The sequence below is a fragment of the Balaenoptera acutorostrata genome, chromosome 1 (assembly GCF_949987535.1).
Source record: "Balaenoptera acutorostrata chromosome 1, mBalAcu1.1, whole genome shotgun sequence".
Lineage (NCBI taxonomy): Eukaryota > Metazoa > Chordata > Mammalia > Artiodactyla > Balaenopteridae > Balaenoptera > Balaenoptera acutorostrata.
This window is the reverse complement of record NC_080064.1, coordinates 25,849,035-25,872,818: the sequence shown is the minus strand read 5'-3', so window position 1 is coordinate 25,872,818 and position 23,784 is coordinate 25,849,035. Positions and strand designations below refer to the sequence as shown.

Below are 23,784 nucleotides of genomic sequence, written 5' to 3'. Positions count from 1 at the left end.
AACATAATAAATAAATAATAAATAAAAATTAAAAAAAAAAAAAAAAAAAAAAAAAGAATCCGCCTGCCAATGCAGGGGACACGGGTTTGAGCCCTGGTCTGGGAAAAGCCCACATGCCATGGAGCAACTAAGCCCGTGCACCACAACTATTGAGCCTGCGAGCCACAACTACTGAAGCCCGCGCACCTAGAGCCCGTGCTCTGCAACAAGGGACGCCACCGCAATGAGAAGCCCGCACACTGCAACAAAGAGTAGGCCCCGCTTGCTGCAACTAGAGAAGGCCCACGCGCAGCAATGAAGACCCGACGCAGCCAAAAATAAATAAATAAAGTAAATAAATTTATAAAAAACAAAAACACCCATAGTGACAGAAGCAAGTAGTGGTTCCAATACTAAGCTGTTTTCACTATACGAAGCCCTTTACCCTCTTGGCAATGTCGTCAAAGCTCTGCTTTGACTACTCCCTTCTAGATAGGTGACTGCCCAGACTTTCACTCCATCTTGATGTTCTGAGCTTCAGATTCACAATTCCAACAGCTTCTCAGCCAGCTCCACTCACGAATCCTACAGGCACTTCAAATTCAACTGGGCATAACAACTTGTTGAGAGCCTAAAGGCATTCAAATTTAACTTTACTTCCAGAACTTCTCTTATGCTATTTTTGTTAATGATACAAACATCCACTCTGACTGAAAACATAAGTGTCATCTTTAACTCTGCCCTTGCTTGCCTTCCATTTCAATCCATTGCCAATCCCTTTCATTATACCTCCATAATCTTGACTGTATCCACTACCTTATTTCTCCTATGTCCCTCTTTCCCAGGTTTCCTATTCTCCCCACCATCCACTCTGCTGCTCAAGACAGAAGTCAGAGCATCACCCTTGATTCCTCTTTCCTCATCTACTACATTCAACTTCTCTTGAAACTACTGCCAATGTATCTGTCAAATCTGTCCACTTCCATCCCCAGGCCACACATTTTTGGCTTGGATTGTGGCAACAATCTCCTAACCGGTATCCCACCCTCAACCTTAACAATCGTGAATCTATTCTCAATCCTACAGCCAGAGTAATCTGTCTAAAATTCAAACTAATCATGCCACTCCCCTCTAAAAACCCTTCAGTGGCTTCATTACTCAAAAGATCAAGCCCAAACTCTTTAGCCTGGCTTGAAAAACCAAAATAATCGGGTCCCTGCTCACCTCTCTAGACTCCCTCTAAATATTCTATGCTCTAGCCTAGGGAACACCAAATTCAGAGCACTTATAAAGGCCAGGCCGTTTAGCTAACTTGATACTTAAAACAAACAAAAAACTGAGTGAGCAGAGGACAAGGTTTTACACAGCTCTAGCTGATTGCTGCCATGAAAGAATTTGGGCCCAATTGCCAGAGTCTTTCAGGTTAAATTTCATTGTTTTCAAAGGTTGGATACTAACATAAAGTTCTTAAAAATACTTTGTGGGTTAGGGGATTGGTTCAAGATGGTGGAGTAGAAAGACACGCACTCACTCCCTCTTGCGAGAGCATTGGAATCACAACTAACTGCTGAACAATCATTGACAGGAAGACACTGGAACTCACCAAAAAAGATACCTCACATCTAAAGACAAAGGAGAAGCCACAATGAGATGGCAGGAGGGGCGCAATCACAATAAAATCAAATCCCATAACTGGTGGGTGGGTGACTCACAAACTGGAGAACACTTATACCACATAAGTCCACCCACTGGAGTAAAGGTTCTGAGCCCCATGTCAGGCTTCCCAACCTGGGGGTCTGTCAACGGGAAGAGGAATTCCTAGAGAATCAGACTTTGAAGGCTAGTGGGATTTGATCGCAGGACTTCCACAGGACTGGGTGAAACAGAGACTCCTCTCTTGGAGGGCACACAGAAAGTAGTATGTGCATGGGGACCCAGGGGAAGGAGCAGTGACCCCACAGGAGACTGAACCAGACCTACCTGCTAGTGTTGGAGAGTCTCCTGCAGAGGCAGGCGGTGGCTGTGGCTCACCGGGGGGACAAGGACACTGGCAGTAGAAGTTCTGGGAAGTACTCCTTGGCGTGAGCCCTCCCAGAGCCCGCCATTAGTCCCACCAAAGAGCCAGGTAGGCTCCACAGTGTTGGGTCGCCTCAGGCCAAACAACGAACAGGGAGGGAACCCAGCCCCACCCATCAGCAGACAAGCAGATTAAAGTTTTACTGAGCCCTGCCCACCAGAGCAACACCCAGCTCTACCCACCACCAGTCCCTCCCATCAGGAAACTTGCATAAGCCTCTTAGATAACCTCATCCACCAGAGGGCAGACAGCAGAAGCAAGAAGAACTACAATTCTCAGCCTGTGGAAGGAAAACCACATTCACAGAAAGACAGACAAAATGAAAAGGCAGAGGGCTTTGTACCAGATGAAGGAACAAGATAAAACCCCAGAAAAACAACTAAATGAAGTAGAGATAGGCAACCTTCCAGAAAAAGAATTCAGAATAATGATAGTGAAGATGATCCAGCACCTCGGAAAAAGAATGGAGGCAAAGATTGAGAAGATGCAAGAAATGTTTAACAAAGACCTAGAAGAATTTAAGAACAAACAGAGATGAACAATACAATAACTGAAATGAAAAATACACTAGAAGGAATCAATAGCAGAATAACTGAGGCAGAAGAACGGATAAATAACCTGGAAGACAGAATGGTGGAATTCACTGCCGCAGAACAGAATAAAGAAAAAAGAATGAAAAGAAATGAAGACAGCCTAAGAGACCTCTGGGACAACATTAAACGCAACAACATTTGCATTATAGGGGTCCTAGAAGGAGAAGAGAGAGGGAAAGGACCCAAGAAAATATTTGAAGAGATTATAGTCGAAAACTTCCCTAACATGGGAAAGGAAATAACCAGCCAAGTCCAGGAAGCGCGGGATAAACCCAGGCAGGATAAACCCAAGGAGAAACATGCATAGTAATCAAATCGACAAAAATTAAAGACAAAAATTATTGAAAGCAGCAAAGGAAAAATGACAAATGACATACAAGGGAACTCCCATAAGGTTAACAGCTGATTTCTCAACAGAAACTCTACAAGCCAGAAGGGAGTGGTAGGATATATTTAAAGTGATGAAAAGGAAGAACCTACAACCAAGATTACTCTACCCGGCAAGGATCTCATTCAGATTCGACAGAGAAATCAAAAACTTTACATACAAGCAAAAGCTAAGAGAATTCAGCACCACCAAACCAGCTCTACAACAAATGCTAAAGGAACTTCTCTAAGTGGGAAACACAAGAGAAGAAAAGGACCTACAAAAAACAAACCCATAACAATTAAGAAAATGGTAATAGGAAAATACATATCGATAATTACCTTAAACGTGAATGGATTAAATGCTCCAACCAAAAGACACAGGCTCGCTGAATGGATACAAAAACAAGACCCATATATATGCTGTCTACAAGAAACCCACTTCAGACCTAGGGACACATACAGACTGAAAGTGAGGGGATGGAAAAAGATATTCCATGCAAATGGAAATCAAAAGAAAGCTGGAGTAGCAATACTCATATCAGATAAAATAGACTTTAAAATAAAGAATGTTACAAGAGACAAGGAAGGACACTACATAATGATCAAGGGATCAAACCAAGAAGAAGATATAACAATTATAGATATATATGCACCCAACATAGGAGCACCTCAATACATAAGGCAACTGCTAGCAGCTATAAAAGAGGAAATCGATAGTAACACAGTAATAGTGGGGGACTTTAACGTCTCACTTACACCAATAGACAGCTCATCCAAACAGAAAATTAATAAGGAAACAGAAGCTTTAAATGACACAATAGACCAGATAAATTTAATTGATATTTATAGGACATTCCATCCAAAAACAGCAGATTACACTTTCTTCTCAAGTGAGCACGGAACATTCTCCAGGATAGATCACATCTTGGGTCACAAATCAAGCCTTGGTAAATTTAAGAAAATTGAAATCATATCAAGCATCTTTTCTGACCACAACGCTATGAGATTAGAAATCAATTACAGGGGAAAATACGTAAAAAACACAAACACATGGAGGCTAAACAGTACGTTACTAAATAACCAAGAGATCACTGAAGAAATCAAAGAGGAAATCAAAAAATACCACGAGACAAATGACAATGAAAACATGACTATGCGGGCTTCCCTGGTGGCGCAGTGGTTGAGAATCTGCCTGCCAATGCAGGGAACACGGGTTCGAGCCCTGGTCTGGGAAGATCCCACATGCGGCGGAGCAGCTGGGCCCGTGAGCCACAATTACTGAGCCTGCGCGTCTGGAGCCTGTGCTCCGCAACAAGAGAGGCCGCGATAGTGAGAGGCCCACGCACCGTGATGAAGAGTGGCCCCCCGCTTGCCACAATTAGAGAAAGCCCTCGCACAGAAACGAAGACCCAACACACCCATAAATAAACAAATACTTTAAAAAAAAAAAAAACATGACTATGCAAAACCTATAGGATGCAGCAAAAGCAGTTGTAAGAGGGAAGTTTATAGCAATACAAGCCTACCTCAAGAAACAAGAAAAATCTCAAATAAACAATCTAACCTTACACCTAAAGGAACTAGAGAAAGAAGAACAAACAAAACCCAGTTAGTAGAAGGAAAGAAATCATAAAGATCAGAGCAGAAATAAATGAAATAGAAACAAAGAAAACAATAGCAAAGATCAATAAAACTAAAAACTGGTTCTTTGAGAAGATAAGCAAAATTGATAGACCATTAGCCAGACTCATCAAGAAAAAGAGGGAGAGGACTCATATCAATAAAATTAAAAATGAAAAAGAAAAAGTTACAACAGACACTGCAGAAATACAAAGCATCCTAAGAGAGTACTACAAGCAACTCTATGACAATAAAATGGACAACTTGGAAGAAATGGACATTCTTTGAAAGGTATAACCTTCCAAGACTGAACCAGGAAGAAACAGAAAATATGAACAGACCAATCAAAAGTAATAAAATTGAAACTGTTATTAAAAGTCTTCCAACAAACAAAAGTCCACGACCAGATGGCTTCACAGGTGAATTCTGTCAAACATTTAGCAAAGAGCTAACACCCATCCTTCTCAAACTCTTCCAAAAAATTGCAGAGGAAAGAACACTCCCAAACTCATTCTATGAGGCCACCATTACCCTGATACCAAAACCAGACAAAGATACTACAAAAAAAGAAAATTACAGACCAATATCACTGTTGAATATAGATGCAAAAATCCTAAACAAAATACTAGCAAACAGAATCCAACAACAGATTAAAAGGATCATACACCATGATCAAGTGGGATTTATCCCAGGGATGCAAGGATTCTTCAATATATGCAAATTAATCAATGTGATGCACCACATTAACAAATTGAAGAAGAAAAACCATATGATCACCTCAGTACATGCAGAAAAAGCTTTTGACAAATTTCAACACCCATTCATGATAAAAACTCTCCAGAAAGTGGGCATAGAGGGAACCGAACCTACCTCAACATAATAAAGGCCATATATGACAAACCCACAGCAAACATCATTCTCAATGGTGAAAAACTGAAAGCATTTCCTCTAAGATCAGGAAAAGGACAAGGATGTCCACTCTCGCCACTATTATTCAACATAGTTTTGGAAGTCCTAGCCACGGCAATCAGATAAGAAATAGAAATAAAAGGAATACAAATTGGAAAAGAAGAAGTAAAACGGTCACTGTTTGCAGATGACATGATACTATACATAGAGAATCCTAAACATGCCACCAGAAAACTACTAGAGCTAATCAATGAATTTGGCAAAGTTGCAGGATACAAAATTAATGCACAGAAATCTCTTGCATTCCTATACACTAATGATGAAAAATCTGAAAGAGAAATTAAGGAACCACTCCCATTTACCACTGCAACAAAAAGAATAAAATACCTAGGAATAAACCTACCTAGGGAGACAAAAGACCTGTACGCAGAAAACTATAAGACACTGATGAAAGAAATCAAAGATGACACAAACAGATGGAGAGATATACCATACCATGTTCTTGGATTGGAAGAATCAATATTGTGAAGATGACTATACTATCCAAAGCAACCCACAGATTCAGTGCAATCCCTATCGTATTACCAGTGGCATTTTTTACAGAACTAGAACGTAAAATCTTAAAATATGTATGGAGCCACAAAAGACCCCGAATAGCCAAAGCAGTCTTGAGGGAAAAAAACGGAGCTGGAGGAATCAGACTCCCTGACTTCAGACTATACTGCAAAGCTACAGTAATCAAGACAATATGGTACTGGCACAAGAACAGAAATATAGATCAATGGAACAGGATAGAAAGCCCAGAGATAAACCCACGCACCTATGGTCAACTAATCTATAACAAAGGAGGCAAGGATATACAATGGAGAAAAGAGAGTCTCTTCAGTAAGTGGTGCTGGGAAAACTGGACAGCTACATGTAAAAGAATGAAATTAGAATACTCCCTAACACCATACACAAAAATAAACTCAAAATGGATTAGAGACCTAAATGTAAGACTGGACACTATAAAACTCTTAGAGGAAAACATAGGAAGAACACTCTTTGACATAAATCACAGTGAGATCTTTTTTGACCCACCTCCTAGAGAAATGGAAATAAAAACAAAAATAAACAAATGGGACCTAGTGAAACTTAAAAGCTTTTGCACAGCAAAGGAAACTATAAACAAGACGAAAAGACAACTCTCAGAATGGGAGAAAATATTTGCAAACAGATCAACGGACAAAGGATTAATCTCCAAAATATATAAACAGCTCATGCAGCTCAATATTAAAAAAACAAACAACTCAATCAAAAAATGGGCAGAAGACCTAAATAGACATTTCCCCAAAGAAGAGAGAAGAAGCACATGACAAGCTGCTCAACATCACTAATTATTAGAGAAATGCAAACCAAAACTACAATCAGGTATCCACCTCACACCAGTTAGAATGGGCATCATTAGAAAATCTACAAACAACAAATGCTGGAGAGGGTGTGGAGAAAAGGGAACCCTCTTGCACTGTTGGTGGGAATGTAAATTGATACAGCCACTATGGAGAACAGTATGGAGGTTCCTTAAAAAACTAAAAATAAAATTACCAGATGGCCCAGCAATCCCACTACTGGGCATATACCCAGAGAAAACCATAATTCAAAAAGACACATGCACCCCAATGTTCATTGCAGCACTATTTGCAATAGCTAGGTCATGGACGCAACCTAAATGCCCATCGACAGACGAATGGATAAAGAAGATGTGGTACATATATACAATGGAATATTACTCAGCCATAAAAAGGAACGAAATTGGGTCATTTGTAGAGACGTGGATGGATCTAGAGACTGTCATACAGAGTGAAGTAAGTCAGAAAGAGAAAAACAAATATCGTACATTAACGCATATGTGTGGAACCTAGAAAAATGGTACAGATGAACCGGTCTGCAGGGCAGAAATAGAGACACAGATGTAGAGAACAAACGTATGGACACCAAGGGGGGAAAGTGGCACGGGGGAGTGGTGGTGGTGGGATGAATTGGGAGATTGGGATTGACATATATACACTAATATGTATAATATGATACATTATATGTATCATATATGATATTAATATATGTTATATATTAATATGTTATTAATATAGTTAATATGATATTAACTAATAAGAACCTGCTGTATAAAGAAATAAATAAAATTCAAAAAAAAATACTTTGTGGGTTAAACAAAAATGTTTGAGGGGCTGAATTTATCTCATGAATTAATTGTACCAATCTACCGAGCACAATTTTACTAGCAATTCTCTAAGGGAATTCTCTCCCCTCTTTAGGCCTTTGCACATGCTATGGCCTAGAATACTGTTCTCTTCACACCCTCTATTCAACCTTTAAGTTGCAACTGAAAGGTTAATTTCCCCAGAAAGCTGTCCTTGACCCCCAGAGTCTCAGTTAAGTAACTCTCTGAAGTGCTCTCCTGAGAACCCTGTACTTCTCTTGTCATCACATTCAAACTGCACAGAAATTGTGCTTGCTTGTTCTACTCCGGGAGGCCAGGAGCAGGTCTATCTTTATTCTAAGAAAATAGCACAGGGGAGTTCACACGTGGCTTAGTGGTTAGGATTCTGGGCTTTCACTGCCATGGCCCGGGTTCAATCCCTGGACGGGGAACTGAGATCCCGCGTGGCTTGTGCACAGATGCCCAGCACTTAGTAGGTGCTCAATAAAAATCTGTTGTCATTATAAATTAACTCTCATTTGGATTAGTTTTTGGTTTCCTTATTGGTTCCATTTATATCCAGCCTTACCCTGTTCCAATCCATCTTCCATAACGGTGTCACAGAAATCTTTAAAAAAGTCAATGCCCTCCTCTAGAACATTCAAGAACAAAAGAAAACATTCTAAAGACTAACATAGTAATCAAGGAACTCTGCAAGTTTCCTTTTCCAATCTAATTCTCCCCCTACCCTCTTTCATAATAGTATACTCCAGACAAACAACTCTCCCGCAACAAGACCTACAGAGCTTCCCACCACAGTGACTGTAATCAAGCCTTCCTACTATTTGAAATTCATCCCTATCCCAAATCTCTGAAGGACAAAGCCCATCTCAAAAACTGCCTCTTTTACAAAGTAAAAGCAAATCTCACCCTAAGAACCCATCTTCATCCCAGGCCACAAAGTTCCAAGAAATATGACCTCACAATCAAAAACCACAAGGAAACAAAGCACCAGAGGTAAGAGCCCATAGAAACAACTAATAGCAGAATCAGATCCTCAGGGACCTTGGATATAAATTTAAATAAAAAAGAACAGCACTGAATTTCTATACACCAGTAAGCAATTAAAAAATAAAAAATTCAAAAGATACAATTTATGATAGCATTAAAGAAATGAAGTACTTGGAAAAAATCTAATAAAAGATGTACATCACCTTTATAGAGAAAATTACAAAACTTTATATTGATAGCCAAAATCTCAACTGCCCATCAACAGTGGAATGGATAAAGATAGTATATTCTACAATTAAATAGTACACAGCAATTAATATGAATAAGCTACAGCTACACACAAAAATGTATATTGTATAATTCCATTTATATCAAGTTCAGCAAAATTGAACTATATTATTTAGGGATGGATAATTAGGTAGTTAAATTATGATGAAGAGCAAGGAAGCATTAACAGAAAAGTCAGGATTCTAGTTACCTCTGGGGGAAGAGAAGAGGCTGTGATCAGGAAGGGACATATGTAGGTTTCTGAGGTACTGGCAATGTTCTATTTCTTGAACTAGTTTCTGTTTACATGTATGTTTACTTTATATCAATTTGTTAAACTGCATATTTGTTTTATGCACTTTTCTGTGCATGTGTTATATTTCACAATAAAGAAGCTAAAGGAAATCTTTATGTGAGACATTTAAAAAGACCTAAATAGGGACTTCTCTCGTGGCACAGTGGATAAGGCTCTGCGCTCCCAGTGCAGGGGGCCTGGGTTCGATCCCTGGTCGGGAAACTAGACACCACATGCATGCTGCAACTGAGAGTTCACATGCCACAACTAAGGAGGCCACGTGCTGCAACTAAGACTTGGCACAAATAAATAAAAAAATAAAAGACCTAAATAAATGGAGATATACCATGTTCATGGATTCAAAGACTTAATATTCTCAAGATATCAATTTTCCCTAAGCTGAGGCATAGAGTCATTGAAATTTCAACAAAAATCCTAGTAGATTTATTTGTAGCACTTGATGAGTTAATTCTAAAATTTATACAAAAGTACAAAGCACAAGGAGCAAGTCACTTTTTTTTCTTTTAAAGAACAACAAAGTGGGAAGACTTAATACTAGATATCAAGACTTCATAAAAAGCTATTATAATTAAGCCACTGTGGCAATGGCATATAGGGCAATAAACAGACCAAGTCAAGAGAACAGAGAGCCCAGAAACAGACTCAAACATAGTACCTGGCACTAAGTAGGTGTTTAATAAGTATTTGTGGAATAAATGAATAAATACGGACATTTCAGACACAAAAGTGGTGGCACTTAGCAGGGAGAAAACAGACTTTTCAACCAATCAGCTGGGACAATATGGGGGGAAAAATTTCAGTGGATTCCCTACTTCAAATCATATTAGGGAATTCCCTGGCAATCCATGGGTTAGGATCCCACGCTTTCACTGCAGGCAGCACTCCTGGTTGAGAAACTAAGATCTCGCATGCCACGCAGTGCAGCCAAAAAAAAAAAAAAAAAGATACATAACAAACCATATTACATAATCAATTCTAGAAACAGTACATATCTATATGTGAAAGGTAAACCTATAAAGATTTTAAAAGATTAACATAGGAGAATACTTTAAGGGTTGGGAAGGATTTATTAAGACATAAAAAGCACTTATAAAGAAACAACAAATATGACTATGTTAAAATTAAAAATCTCGGGACTTCCCTGGTGGTGCAGTGGTTAAGAATCCACCTGCCAATGCAGGAGACGTGGGTTCGAGCCCTGGTCCAGGAAGATCCCACATGCTGTGGAGCAACTAGGCCCATGCACCACAACTACTGAGCCTGTGCTCTAGAGCCCACGAGCCACAACTACTGAGCCCACGGGCCACAACCACTGAAGCCCACGGGCCTAGAGCCCAAGCTCCGCAACAAGAGTAGCAACCTCAATGAGAAGCTTGTGCACCATAACGAAGAGTAGCCCCCTCTCCTCAACTAGAGAAAGCCCGCACAGCAACGAAGACCCAACACAGCCAAAAATAAATAAATGAATAAATATTTTAAAACAATTAACAATCTCTGTTCATTAAAGATACATTAGATTGAAAAAACAAAACCAAGTGTAGAAAATACTTACAGCAATATACTGACAATGAACTATATATACCAGAATATATAAAGAACTACTACAAATTGTTAAGAAAAAGAAAGTCAAACAACCCAAGAGGAAAATGGGCAAAAGACATGAAAAGACATTTCACAGGAGAGGACATACAAATGACTAATAAATATATAAACAGATGCTCAGTTTCACTGGTCACTAGTAAAATGCAAATCAAGGCCATAATTACATATTGGTTTTTTTACATCCATTTGATTAGCAAAATTTAAAGTCTAATTCTAAGTGTAGGAGAGGATGTGAATCACGGTATCTCTTATATATTGACAGTTCATTCAACCACACTGAAAACCAACTTGGCATTTAATATGCACATATTCTACAGTCCAGCAATTCCACTCCCAGAGAAAGAGCCGTAAGAAAATTTTGCCTATATGCACTAACAGACATGTACAAGAATATTCATAGTAACACTGGTCCTAACATTAAAAACCTAGATGGGCTTCCCTGGTGGCGCAGTGGTTGAGAATCTGCCTGCCAATACAGGGGACACGGTTTGAGCCCTGTTCTGGGAAGATCCCACATGCCACGGAGCAACTAGGCCCGTGAGCCACAACTACTGAGCCTGCGCGTCTGGAACCTGTGCTCCCAACAAGAGAGGCCGCGATATTGAGAGGCCAGCGCACTGCGATGAAGAGTGGTCCCCGCTTGCCGCAACTAGAGAAAGCCCTTGCACAGAAACGAAGACCCAACACAGCCAAAAAATTAAAAAAAAAAAAAAAACCTAGATACAAATTAAGACCACAGGAGAACGGATAAATTGCAGTATACTGACATCATGAAATATTATTCAGCAGAGAAAAATTAAAGAATTATAGCTATATGCAACAAGGTGGATGGATTTTAGTAGTTATAATATTGTGAGAGATAAGCAAGTCCCCAAAGACTACACATAGCATGATACCTTTTTTAAAGAATTCAAAAACAAGTAAATAAATACTATAACTTGTTTAGGCACGTACATACATGATAAACATAATAATATGATAGGCAAGAGAATGATAAACATGAAATTTAGAAGAGTGATTGGGTCATAGGAATATGGAAGTTCACTGCATTATTAAAATATTTAAGTAAAATGAATGAATAAACAATAAAATAAAATTTTTAAAAAGAAGGCCAAGCATGAACCTTCTTTGGATGCTTATAAGCCAAGGATAATGATTAACCCAATTCTGTGTATCCAAGGTCCAATTAAAACAGAAACAAAACAATAACCAGGGCTTCCCTGGTGGCGCAGTGGTTGAGAATCTGCCTGCTAATGCAGGGGACACGGGTTCGAGCCCTGGTCTGGGAAGATCCCACATGCCACGGAGCAGCTGGGCCCGTGAGCCACAATTGCTGAGCCTGCGCGTCTGGAGCCTGTGCCCCGCGACGGGAGGGGCCGCGATAGAGAAAGGCCCGCGCACCGCGATGAAGAGCGGTCCCCGCACCGCGATGAAGAGTGGCCCCCGCTTGCCGCAACTGGAGAAAGCCCTCGCACGAACCGAAGACCCAACACAGCCAAAAATAATAAATAAATAAATAAATAAATAAATAAATAAGAAAATCCTTTAAAAAAAAAAAAAAAGAAACCGAGTTTAAAAAAAAAAAAAAAAACAATAACCAGACAATCAAAAAGAAAAATGGGCAGAAGGCTTGAACAGGAACTTCAATAGGGAAACCTGTAAAAAGATCCTCAACCTCACCAGTAACAAGAGAAACATAAACTGGCAAAAAAATTTAAATATAACAAAATCAAGTGTTGGCAAGGACTAGGAGCAACTGTAATTCTTCTACACTGGTGGCAACTGGAAACCATTTTGGCATTATTTAATAAGGGTGACTGTGTACCTATGTCCTGACCCAGCAATTCTACTCCTAGTACATCCCCTTGTGAAACTGTAGCATATATGCATCCAAGAAACATGCTCAAGAATGTTCACAGCAGCAGTGTTTGTAGTAGCTCAAAACTAGAAACAAACCAAATGCCCACCAATAATAATAAAATAGGCAACTTGTAGTATTTTCTTTCAAAGAAATACAGTGAAAATAAATACAGCTACATGTATCAACATGAATGACTCTTAGGAACATGCTGAGCAAAAAAGGCAAGTCACATAATAAATACTGTATGGCTCCATTTACGTAACATTCAAACATGTAAAAGTAAAACATGTATTATTTAAGAATACATACGGGTAGGGACTTCCCTGGTGGTCCAGCGGTTAGGACTCCACACTCCCAATGCAGGGGGCCCAGGTTTGATCCCTGGTCAGGGAACTAGATCCCGTATTACCAAATCCCACATGCCGCAACTAAAGACCCCGAGTAACGCAACTAAGACCCGGCACAGCCAAATAAAATAAATAAATAAATAAATATTTTAAAAAGAAAAAAAAGAATACATAATGGTTAATTTATAAAGACAAGCAAGGAAATAATAAATCCCAAGTTCACGGCAGAGGTTAACTCTGGGGAAGAAGACAGGATCAGGGAAGGGCATACAGGAGCTTTAGCAGTCATGGAAATACTCCTTTTCTTAAACTAGGTGGTATTAATAATAATGTGATTCTTTATACCCTACATATATTTTATAAAAATTCTTTCATATCCTTTCAATATTTTATAAAAACATTAAAAAAAGAACAGAAGGCAATGAATAAGAAGACTGGGACTATATAAAATTAGCATCCAAGGCAAGGAAGAGAGCAGGATTTTTATTATGTAAATAGGAAGATGCCTGGATGAAAAGTGAAGATTTAGACTCTGGGACAGATTAATTAGACATGTAGAGACAGAATTGGAGAAGGAACCAAAGAGGGTGAAATTGTGTGAAAAAAACTTCAATGTGTCTCCTTCAGGTACAGAAACTTCTATGAGCAGTCTCGGGAACTTCTTTCAAGACTGACTCTCAAAAGCCATTAATTTCAGGACACTAAAATAAATGGCTCTTTGTGCTTTGGGAAAGGGATGCTAGAATCATAGCCCAGAGAAAGGAGAAGAAAGAAGGGATGAATGTAGAGAAACACTGCTGAGGGGAAGAGGACTAACGATTCATACTCAATAAAGAGGTAGAGCCAGAGAAGGAAAAAGATCACATGAAAGAGAACAAGGTCTAGAGATTTCAGAAAGAGATTATACTAGGGTTTTGCTTTAGAAGTTTACAATAAGAATACCACACAGATGAAGTAATCTCCAATGAGGTATTATTATCTTCTATGATAGCTACTGTTGGTTGCTTCCCAAAGAGCCATTCTTTCCCTTCTTTCTTGTTAAGAGATCTCAATTTGGTTGCGCGTACCCAGCCCCAAGAATCAAATTGCTGGTGGATGGTCTAAGGACAGCAAATGACCCAAGGAGATTTAAGGGGAAATCTGTGAGGAAGCTTCTAGGATGAGTTTTCCTCTTTAATAAAAAATAGAGGGGCTTCCCTGGTGGCGCAGTGGTTGAGAGTCTGCCTGCCAATGCAGGGGACACGGGTTCGAGCCCTGGTCTGGGAAGATCTCACATGCCACGGAGCAGCTGGGCCCGTGAGCCGCAATTGCTGAGCCTGCGCGTCTGGAGCCTGTGCTCCGCAACAAGAGAGGCCGCGATAGTGAGAGGCCCGCGCACTGCGATGAAGAGTGGCCCCCGCTTGCCACAACTAGAGAAAGCCCTCGCACAGAAATGAAGACCTAACACAGCCATAAATAAAAAAAAAAAAAAAATAGAGTGTGGGGTGAGGACAGTGGAGAGTGATCCAAATTAGGGTTGCTGTAAAGATTAAGGAAATAACAAGTAGCTCTGGCTTGGTACCTAGCAATTACCAATAAATGTTAGTTAATTTTTCCTCTCACTTAAAGATAGGATCAATTTTTTTTTTTTTTTAATATTTTCTTGGGGGACTTCCCTGGTGGTGCAGTGGTTAAGAATCTGCCTGCCAATGCAGGGGACACGGGTTCGAGCCCTGGTCCAGGAAGATACCACATGCCGTGGAGCAACTAAGCCCATGAGCCACAACTACTGAGTCTACACTCTAGAGCCTGTGAGCCACAACTACTGAAGGCCACATACCCTAGAGCCCATGCGCCACAACTACTGAAGCCCCCATGCTCTAGGGCCTGCGTGCTGCAAATACTGAAGCCCGCGTGCCTAGAGCCCGTGCTCCACAACAAGAGAAGCCACTGCAATGAGAAGCCCGCACACCACAACGAAGAGTTGCCCCTGCTCGCTGCAACTAGAGAAAGCCCACGCACAGCAACGAAGACCCAACACAGCCATAACTAAATTTTAAAAATATATATAAATTTTTTTTTTCTTTTTTTTTCTTGGCCGCGCCGTGCGACACGTGGGGTCTTAGTTCCCCGACCAGGGATAGAACCCTTGCCTCTTGCATTGGAAGCGTGGAGTCTTAACCACTGGACCGCCAGGGACGTCCCAGGATCCATTTCTTTCTTTTTTTTTTTTAAATTTATTAATTTATTATTTATTTTTGGCTGCATTGGGTCTTTGTTTCTTCGCCCCTTGGAGGGGTGGGGGCTGGGGAGGCTACTTTACATTGTGGTTGCACGGGCTTCTCATTGCAATGGCTTCTCCTGTTGTGGAGCATGGGCTCTAGGCACGCGAGCTTCAGTAGTTGTGGCTCCCAGGCTCTAGAGCGCAGGCTCAGTAGTTGTGGCGCACAGGCCTAGTTGCTCCGCCGCACGTGGGATCTTCCTGGACCAGGGCTTGAACCCACGTCCCCTGCACTGGCAGGCGGATTCTTAACCACTGCGCCACCAGGGAAGCCCAGGATCCATTTCTTAATACCTCAATATCACTCATGGAGGTTGATATAGTCCCTGGGGTATGACAAGTACTCAACAAAAATCTGTTAAATGAAAAAAAGAAATAGTGCTTAAGGTAACACTTGAAGATGGGTAAGATATAACTGGACAGAGTAAATAATCCTCCCAATCAGGATGGGGTGGAAAGAGGCAGAATCTGATCTGGCTGACTTGGAGGGGTTCTGAGGAAGGGAGTGGCAGGAAAGGAGGCAAGCTGAGGTCAGGTCAGCATGGTGTAGGTGTGCAACAGGCAGCGCCATAAGGCCTTGATGCTTACTATTCCACATTCAGGTAACGTCTCTTTATCTAAATGCTAGTCTACCCCCTAGAGTTCCTGGAAACCTCTGCTACCTTTTATGTTTTTCATTCCCAGATGCCCTTCACACCTGAAAATGCTCTAGTCCCAAGATCCGTCTGCTCCTCTGTCTACCTTCCCTCCTTGCTTCCCCAGCTGCCTCCTCCAGTGGCTCTAGAGACATGACACGGCCATCTGGGACAGAGACTTATCTCCTTTCAGTCTCTGGAATGGTGAGGAAGGATACTGCTGTTGCTAGGTTACTTAAGCTGTCAGCACAGACTTTTAACAAGACTCTTATGCTCTAACTGTAAGACAACATAGGGGCCTTCCCTGGTGGCGCAGTAGTTAAGAATCCGCCTGCCAATGCAGGGGACACGTGTTCGAGCCCTGGTCCGGGAAGATCCCACATGCCGCAGAGCAACTATGCCCGTGCACCACAACTACTGAGCCCGTGTGCCACAACTACTGAAGCCCACACGCCTAGAGCCTGTGCTCTGCAACAAGAGAAGCCACCGCAATGAGATGCCCACGCACTGCAACGAAGAGTAGCCTCTGCTCACCACAACTAGAGAAAGCCCTCGTGCAGCCCAATGCAGCCAAAAAATAAATTAAAAAAAAAAAAAAAAAAAAGACAACATAGGCCTCCAGCCCCTCTTTATTTTCTCATTTGGACCCTTGTGACAGCCTCCTAACTGGCCTCCCTGTTTCTAAAATGCATGCCTGTTCCTATCTCTCATTTAAAATACTTCACTTGTGGAACTTCCTTGGTGGTGCAGTGGTTAAGAATCCACCTGCCAATGCAGGAGACGTGGGTTCGAGCCCTGGTCCGGGAAGATGCCACATGCCGCGGAGCAACTAAGCCCGTGTGCCACAACTACTGAGCCTGCACTCTAGAGTCCGCAATCCACAACTACTGAGCCCGTGTGCCACAACTACTGAAACCGCGCGCCTAGAGCCCATGCTCCCCAACAAGAGAAGCCACTGCAATGAGAAGCCTGCACCCCACGACAAAGAGTAGCCCCCGCTCACCACAACTAGAGAAAGCCCGTGCGCAGCAACGAAGACCCAACACAGCCAAAAATAAATAAATTAAATTAATTAATTAAATAAATAATAAAAAATAAATAAATAAATAAAATACTTCACTTGTTCTTCACAGCTTCCAGAAGAGGTTCAGACTGGGAACCTTTGGACCAAATTTGGTCCACAGATATGCTCATGTGCTTTTGTTTGTACACATTTAAAACAAACAAACAAACAAACTTGGGCCAACATTTTAAACCTGGGAGATTTTACATAATAATCTAAAGTTCTGGCTTCTCTTTAAAAACTGATAGATGGGGCAAAAGTCATCAGCTGGAGCTGAGTCAAGATGTTAGACAGTCCATACTCTCTAGTAACTAGAGACTTGGCATCTAGTTCAACACAGTTCCAATCACTCTTTTTTTTTTTTTTCTCCAGCCATTGGATTTTTTGACCCTGGCGCCACAGAATTGTTTAGTACATCCAATCCTTGCTGACCTCTCCAGCTCTAGCTCCCCTCTCTCACACCTGTGAACTTTATACTACAGCAATACCTGCACACTGAACTACTTATATTTTCCCCAAACACACCATATTGTTCTTACCTCTCTGCCTTTTTGTATATGTTCTTTCCTCGGCCTAAAATACCAGTCCCCTCCTGAACTCCGGGCTAAATTCTATTCAATCTTTAAAACACTGCCCAGATATCACCTCTAGAAAACATTCCAAGGCTCCCTTCCACCTTCATACTTTATTATCTCTGCACCTTATACATTTTTTCACTGTTGCACTTACACACTGTAGTACAATTTATTTGTGTACATGTTAGTCACCAGCACTAGAGTGAGCTCCTTAAAAACAGAGAATCTCTATCACTTACAGTGCCTGCCACGTAACAGTCACTCAACACATTTGATAAATGAGTAGTTGAAAAAATGAGATAATGAATGACATATGGGGAACCAGAGCTGACGAGGTTAGGGAGGGGTGACATTCCCAGTAACTCACATAGATTTCCATCTTTCGGTAGAGACCATAGTTAAGGAGCAAATTGTGAGTCATGCGGATTCGGTGAGGCTTCATTGGGTGGCCTTGTCCATAATAGTAATTTCCAACATCCCCTGAAGAAGAAAGAGTGACAGTTTCAGTGACACAGTTAGACATACACTCCCAGGAGAACCCATGAATTTTTACAACAAATTTCTAGGCAAACTCTCTTCCTGGTTCATCCTAGGCTCCAAGATTCTCTCCCACCTCAAGGAAGGGTAACTCCAAAAGAAAAAACAAACAAAAAGCAGGGGACCTTGGTGAGATGAGCACTTAAGGATGTCTGTCTAGCCCAGTTTTTTCCCCTGGAGCCTACAGGCACTAGGATAGTGTGAGGAGGTCATTCCAAAGCTACTGGGGAACAGCAGCGAGTGAGGTGACTCACCTCACTATATCTCCAAGGAATTCAACTCCCACAACTCCCAAAATAACCATCACTACTTAGAATTACTGTAAGCCACAGTTCACCTCTTGCACATCATGACACTTTACGGTGTCAACGTACACTCACATTCATTTTCCTACTGGATTCTCACAAAAACCCTGTAAAACAGTTAGGACAGGGAGTATTATTCCCAGTTTATAGATAAGAAGACTAAACTCACCATCTCTTGATTCATCGATAGCAATAACCTTCTAATTGGTCCCTCTGCCTTCAATTCAAACTATCTGCCACACGGTTACCAGTTATTTTCCTAATATACAGCTTTGATAACATCACTTGCCTACTCAAAAATCCTTAATGGTTCCCCATCCCCTACAGGATAAAGAATAAAGAACAACTTCAGTAGCCTGGCATTAAAGGAGTTTCTTAATCTACTTTTCCAACTTCCTACCACCACCACCCTGCCCCAGCACACACATGTGCGTGTGCATGCGCACACACACACACACGCACACACGCACACACGCACTCTCTCTCTCTCTCTCTCTCTCTCTCTCTCTGTTCTAGACATGAGCAGGCAAATTATGGCCCTTGGGCCAAATACAACTAGCTGCCTGTTTTTTGTATATAAGATGTTATGGAACACAACAATGCCCATTAGTTTATATATTATCTATGATTACTTTCACATTATAATGGCAGAATTGAGTAGTTAAATAGTTACCACAGAGACCACCTATATGGTACACAAAGCCTAAAATATTTACTATCTGGCCCTTTACAGAAAGTTTGCCAATCTCTGCTATAAACGCACTAGATTATTATCAGCTTCCTGAACATGGCATTCACCTTCACACCAAAGTATCCTTTGTTCAGACTGTTCCTTTGACCTGGAATGTCATTCCTTCTCTGATGATCCTCATACTACAAAGCCCAGCTCAAGCTCCAACCATAGTCCTGATCAGAATAAATGGTCTTTTCCTCTGCATGCAATTTATATATGGCATGTAATTTTGTTTTGTATCTAAATTATTTACATATCTATTTTATGTCTACAAGACTAGCTCCTTGAAGGCAAGGACAAATATGCCCTGTACATCATAAAGGCTCAATAAAGATTCAAGGAACTGAGGTGAGACTCAGAGAAGTTATGTGCCTACTCAAGATCACACAGCTAATGAATGATCTGGGAGTCAACCCTTCTAACTCCGAATCCGGAATGCTAAAAACTACATTGGGTTTCCCAGGTACCTACTTCAGTTCGCACTTAATCTAAAGGGCTCTGTGAGTCTACTTGGTAGAAAGTTCCTGGAACAATATTTCAAAATCACGTGAATTGCACACCCAAAGTTCTCTCTTTGGAAGTCCATCAGGATGAGGCAGATCTTTCAGCACCAGTGAAAAAAAGGCCCCAACCTCTTAATCATTGATTTGGTAGTGCCAGAAACAGGCTTCATTCCAGGGAGCAATGCACTGCGGGGAATGCCACCAACAGCATCCAAGCCACACTCCAATTCTCTTTGGCACAGACATGGCCTGGGATAATGGGAAACTTCTAAACAGTTGGATATTTAGGATCTCATCCTCTTCTCTCTCTTTTTTTTTTTAAACTTTTTTTTTTTAATTAATTAATTTATTTATTTATTTTTGGCTGTGTTGGGTCTTCGTTTCTGTGCGAGGGCTTCCTCTAGCTGCGGCAAGCGGGGGCCACTCTTCATCGCGGTGCGCGGGCCTCTCACTATCGCGGCCTCTCTTGTTGCGGAGCACAGGCTCCAGACGCGCAGGCTCAGCAATTGTGGCTCACGGGTCTAGTTACTCCGCGGCATGTGGGATCCTCCCAGACCAGGGCTCGAACCCGTGTCCCCTGCACCGGCAGGCAGATTCCCAACCACTGCGCCACCAGGGAAGCCCTCTTCTCTCTCTTTTTAAATAAACCTTATTTTATAGAACAATTTTAGATTTACAGAAAAATTGCAAAGAAGTACAGAATTCTTAGATACTACACTACTATTTCCCCTACTACTAATATTTTACATTAGTAAAATAAAAAGTATTTGTTACAATTAATGAAGGAATATTGATACATTATCATTAACTAAAAGTCCATACTTTATTTAGATTTCCTTAGTTTTTACCTAATGTCCTTTCATCCTCTTCTCTTAATCTTAGTGAGGCCTGTGCTCTCAGCCAGAGCCACAAGCCAGAGCACAGCATGCAGTGGCATTCAAGGGGGACGCTTGTCCCATACAGACACAGATTTTGAGACGCAGTAGCAGGGAAGGCAGGCAGAAAAGTTTGTTCCCAGGGCTCCTCAGACAACCTTATCAGCCATGGTGGGGGGTAGAACAGGTTCTCAAGGCACTGGCAGAGACATCCAGATGCAGACCCAACTGGTGGGCAGTCAGGAGTCACAAGGTCATTACTATGTGATATAATTGGCTTCCTGCTTACCCATATCTCTGGCCTATCAACCCAGAATCCAGCCAAGGTTTAGACTTGGGGAACTAAGATAACTTATCTAGAAAGCTAAGGGAGTACCTGAGGGTGGGGCCCAAAGATACCATTTTCCTTAACAGTTTTTAATCAGGTTGCTGAGAGACTTTAAAAAGAAATAATGCTTTTATATAGAATTGGCCCTCCCCATCCACTAACCCTGGCTAAGGAGGGCCTACTATACTATGCAATTTTATGTAAGGAATTTGAGCATCCTTTTGATATTTGCACTGGGGTCGTGGAACCAATCCAGCTTTTTTAAACTTTTTTAAAAAGCGCTTTTTGCACTGTTCTCATAGTTTCTCAATTTTATAGGGGAGTGACCTGAGGCCCGGAAAGGTAAAATGACTTGCCCAATACTTCAAAGCTTCTGAGTGGCAGAGCCAAATCTGAGCCCCAAACTAGTGACCTCACTGCAAAACTCACAAGTAGTTTCTCAAAAAGTAAGAAATTTCCCTTCTCTAAAGACTGATGTCTTTCCACTTTTTCTCTGTTTAAACTGAGAGTGTAGAGATCACAAAACTGTGCAAACTGATAAGGCTACAAAGTCACAGACGCCAGCCTCAAATGGGCCCTCATCACTGTTCAGCAATCCTTCCAATTTTTTTTCCTGGCTCCCTCTTTCATAACAGCTATCTCTCTTCAAGATTCCTACTCTACCAACTGCCCTCCCCCACTCTCAGGAAAAGGAATATTCTCTTACCTCATCTTGAAAACTCCCTCCACTTTCTCCCCATCATCTCCCCTTCAAACTTATCTATCTCTGAACTTTTCCTTGCCACTTAACCTCTCGTCCCAGAGGAACTTCCCCTTGCAAGACTAGCGTCCCTACCTGTGCTCTGGTTTCCATCTCACCTGGTCTCTTCTCAGGGATCTCCATCATTACTAGCTCCTCTCTCCAATATCTGGCTATTTTCCATAAGAATTTGCATATACTCAACTCTCAGCCACTACATCACCCCTTTATCAACAACCCTCTCTCTCTGTCCCAACAAGCTTCCTTTAGAAGATCGGCCTAGGAACTTCCCTGGCAGTCCAATGGTTAGGACTCCGTGTTTCCACTGCAGGGGGCACGGGTTCGATCCCTGGTCAGGGAACTAAGATCCCGCATGCTGCGCAGCGCTGCCAAAAATAATATAAAAAAATAAAAATAAAAAAAGTTCAACCTAATGTCTCCTCTTAACCCATCCATTCATTCTTCAATCTACTGCAATTCAGCTTCAGTTCCAAACCCTGCACAGGAAACAGCTGTTGCCAACACTTGGCCACTCCCTCCCTCTTTTGGCTACTGTAACCCAACACTTTTTGGTTCACTTACATCCCTGGTCATTCCCTTTGTATCTTTATTCATTTAATCAACAAGTATTTCTTGAGAAAATATGTGCCTACTATGAGCTAGGCACTGTTTTGGGGACTGAGCATACAAAGGTAGACAAAACATGATCCCTCTCCCTAAGGAGCTTACTGTCTTTAAGAAGTATGAACAAGTAAATGGGCAATTCCAATACACAGTGACAAATGCTATGGCAAGGGAGTGCAGAGCATGAAGAACGCTAGACTTTTTCTCAGTCCACTTCCTTAGAATTCCGCCCTGGACCCTCTTCTCTTTTCAACCTATACAACTTCTTACATGGGATGCGGGGGTGACTGCATCCTCTTCTATAAATAAAATTATCACCTGTATGTATGTATTCTGACAACCACCAAAAATCTCTATCTTCTTGTTTGTCTTCTAAACTGCAGACCTGAATGAATGGCCAACTGCCTACTGGACACCTCTACTTGGATACCCCCCAGACATCTCAACAAATATTTCTTTAAAAAACAAAACCCGTCTCTTGCATTTCTATACACTAATGACGAAAAATCTGAAAGTGAAATTAAGAAAACACTCCCATTTACCATTGCAACAAAAAGAATAAAATATCTAGGAATAAACCTACCTAAGGAGACAAAAGACCTGTATGCAGAAAATTATAAGACACTGATGAAAGAAATTAAAGATGATACAAATAGATGGAGAGATATACCACGTTCCTGAATTGGAAGAATCAACATTGTGAAAATGACTCTACTACCCAAAGCAATCTACAGATTCAATGCAATCCCTATCAAACTACCACTGGCATTTTTCACAGAACTAGAACAAAAAATTTCACAATTTGTATGGAAACACAAAAGACCCCAAATAGCCAAAGCAATCTTGAGAACGAAAAATGGAGCTGGGGGAATCAGGCTCCCTGACTTCAGACTATATTACAAAGCTTCAGTAATCAAGACAGTTTGGTACTGGCACAAAAACAGAAATATAGATCAATGGAACAGGATAGAAAGCCCAGAGATAAACCCACACACATATGGTCACCTTATCTTTGATAAAGGAGGCAAGCATATACAGTGGAGAAAAGACAGCCTCTTCAATAAGTGGTGCTGGGAAAATTGGACAGGAACATGTAAAAGTATGAAATTAGAACACTCCCTGACACCATGCACAAAAATAAACTCAAAATGGATTAAAGACCTAAGTGTAAGGGCAGACACTATCAAACTCTTAGAGGAAAACATAGGCAGAACACTCTATGACATACATCACAGCAAGATTCTTTTTGACCCAGCTCCCAGAGAAATGGAAATAAGAACACAAATAAACAAATGGGACCTAATGAAACTTAAAAGCTTTTGCACAGCAAAGGAAACCATAAACAAGACCAAAAGACAACCATCAGAATGGGAGAAAATATTTGCAAATGAAGCAACTGACAAAGGATTAATCTCCAAGATTTACAAGCAGCTCATGCAGCTCAATAACAAAAAAAGAACAA

The 23,784-nt window shown here is 41.1% G+C and overlaps 1 protein-coding gene across 1 annotated transcript in view; it reads right to left on the bottom strand.

The window, feature by feature from the left end:
- Positions 1 to 23,784, bottom strand: part of HDAC1 (histone deacetylase 1) — a 45,753-nt gene that overhangs the window by 19,210 nt on the left and 2,759 nt on the right. Inside the window, exon 2 of the mRNA XM_007170612.2 lies at positions 18,046 to 18,158. Within this exon, the coding sequence (XP_007170674.1) occupies positions 18,046 to 18,158 (113 nt within the window). The remainder of the gene's footprint in view (positions 1 to 18,045; positions 18,159 to 23,784) is intronic.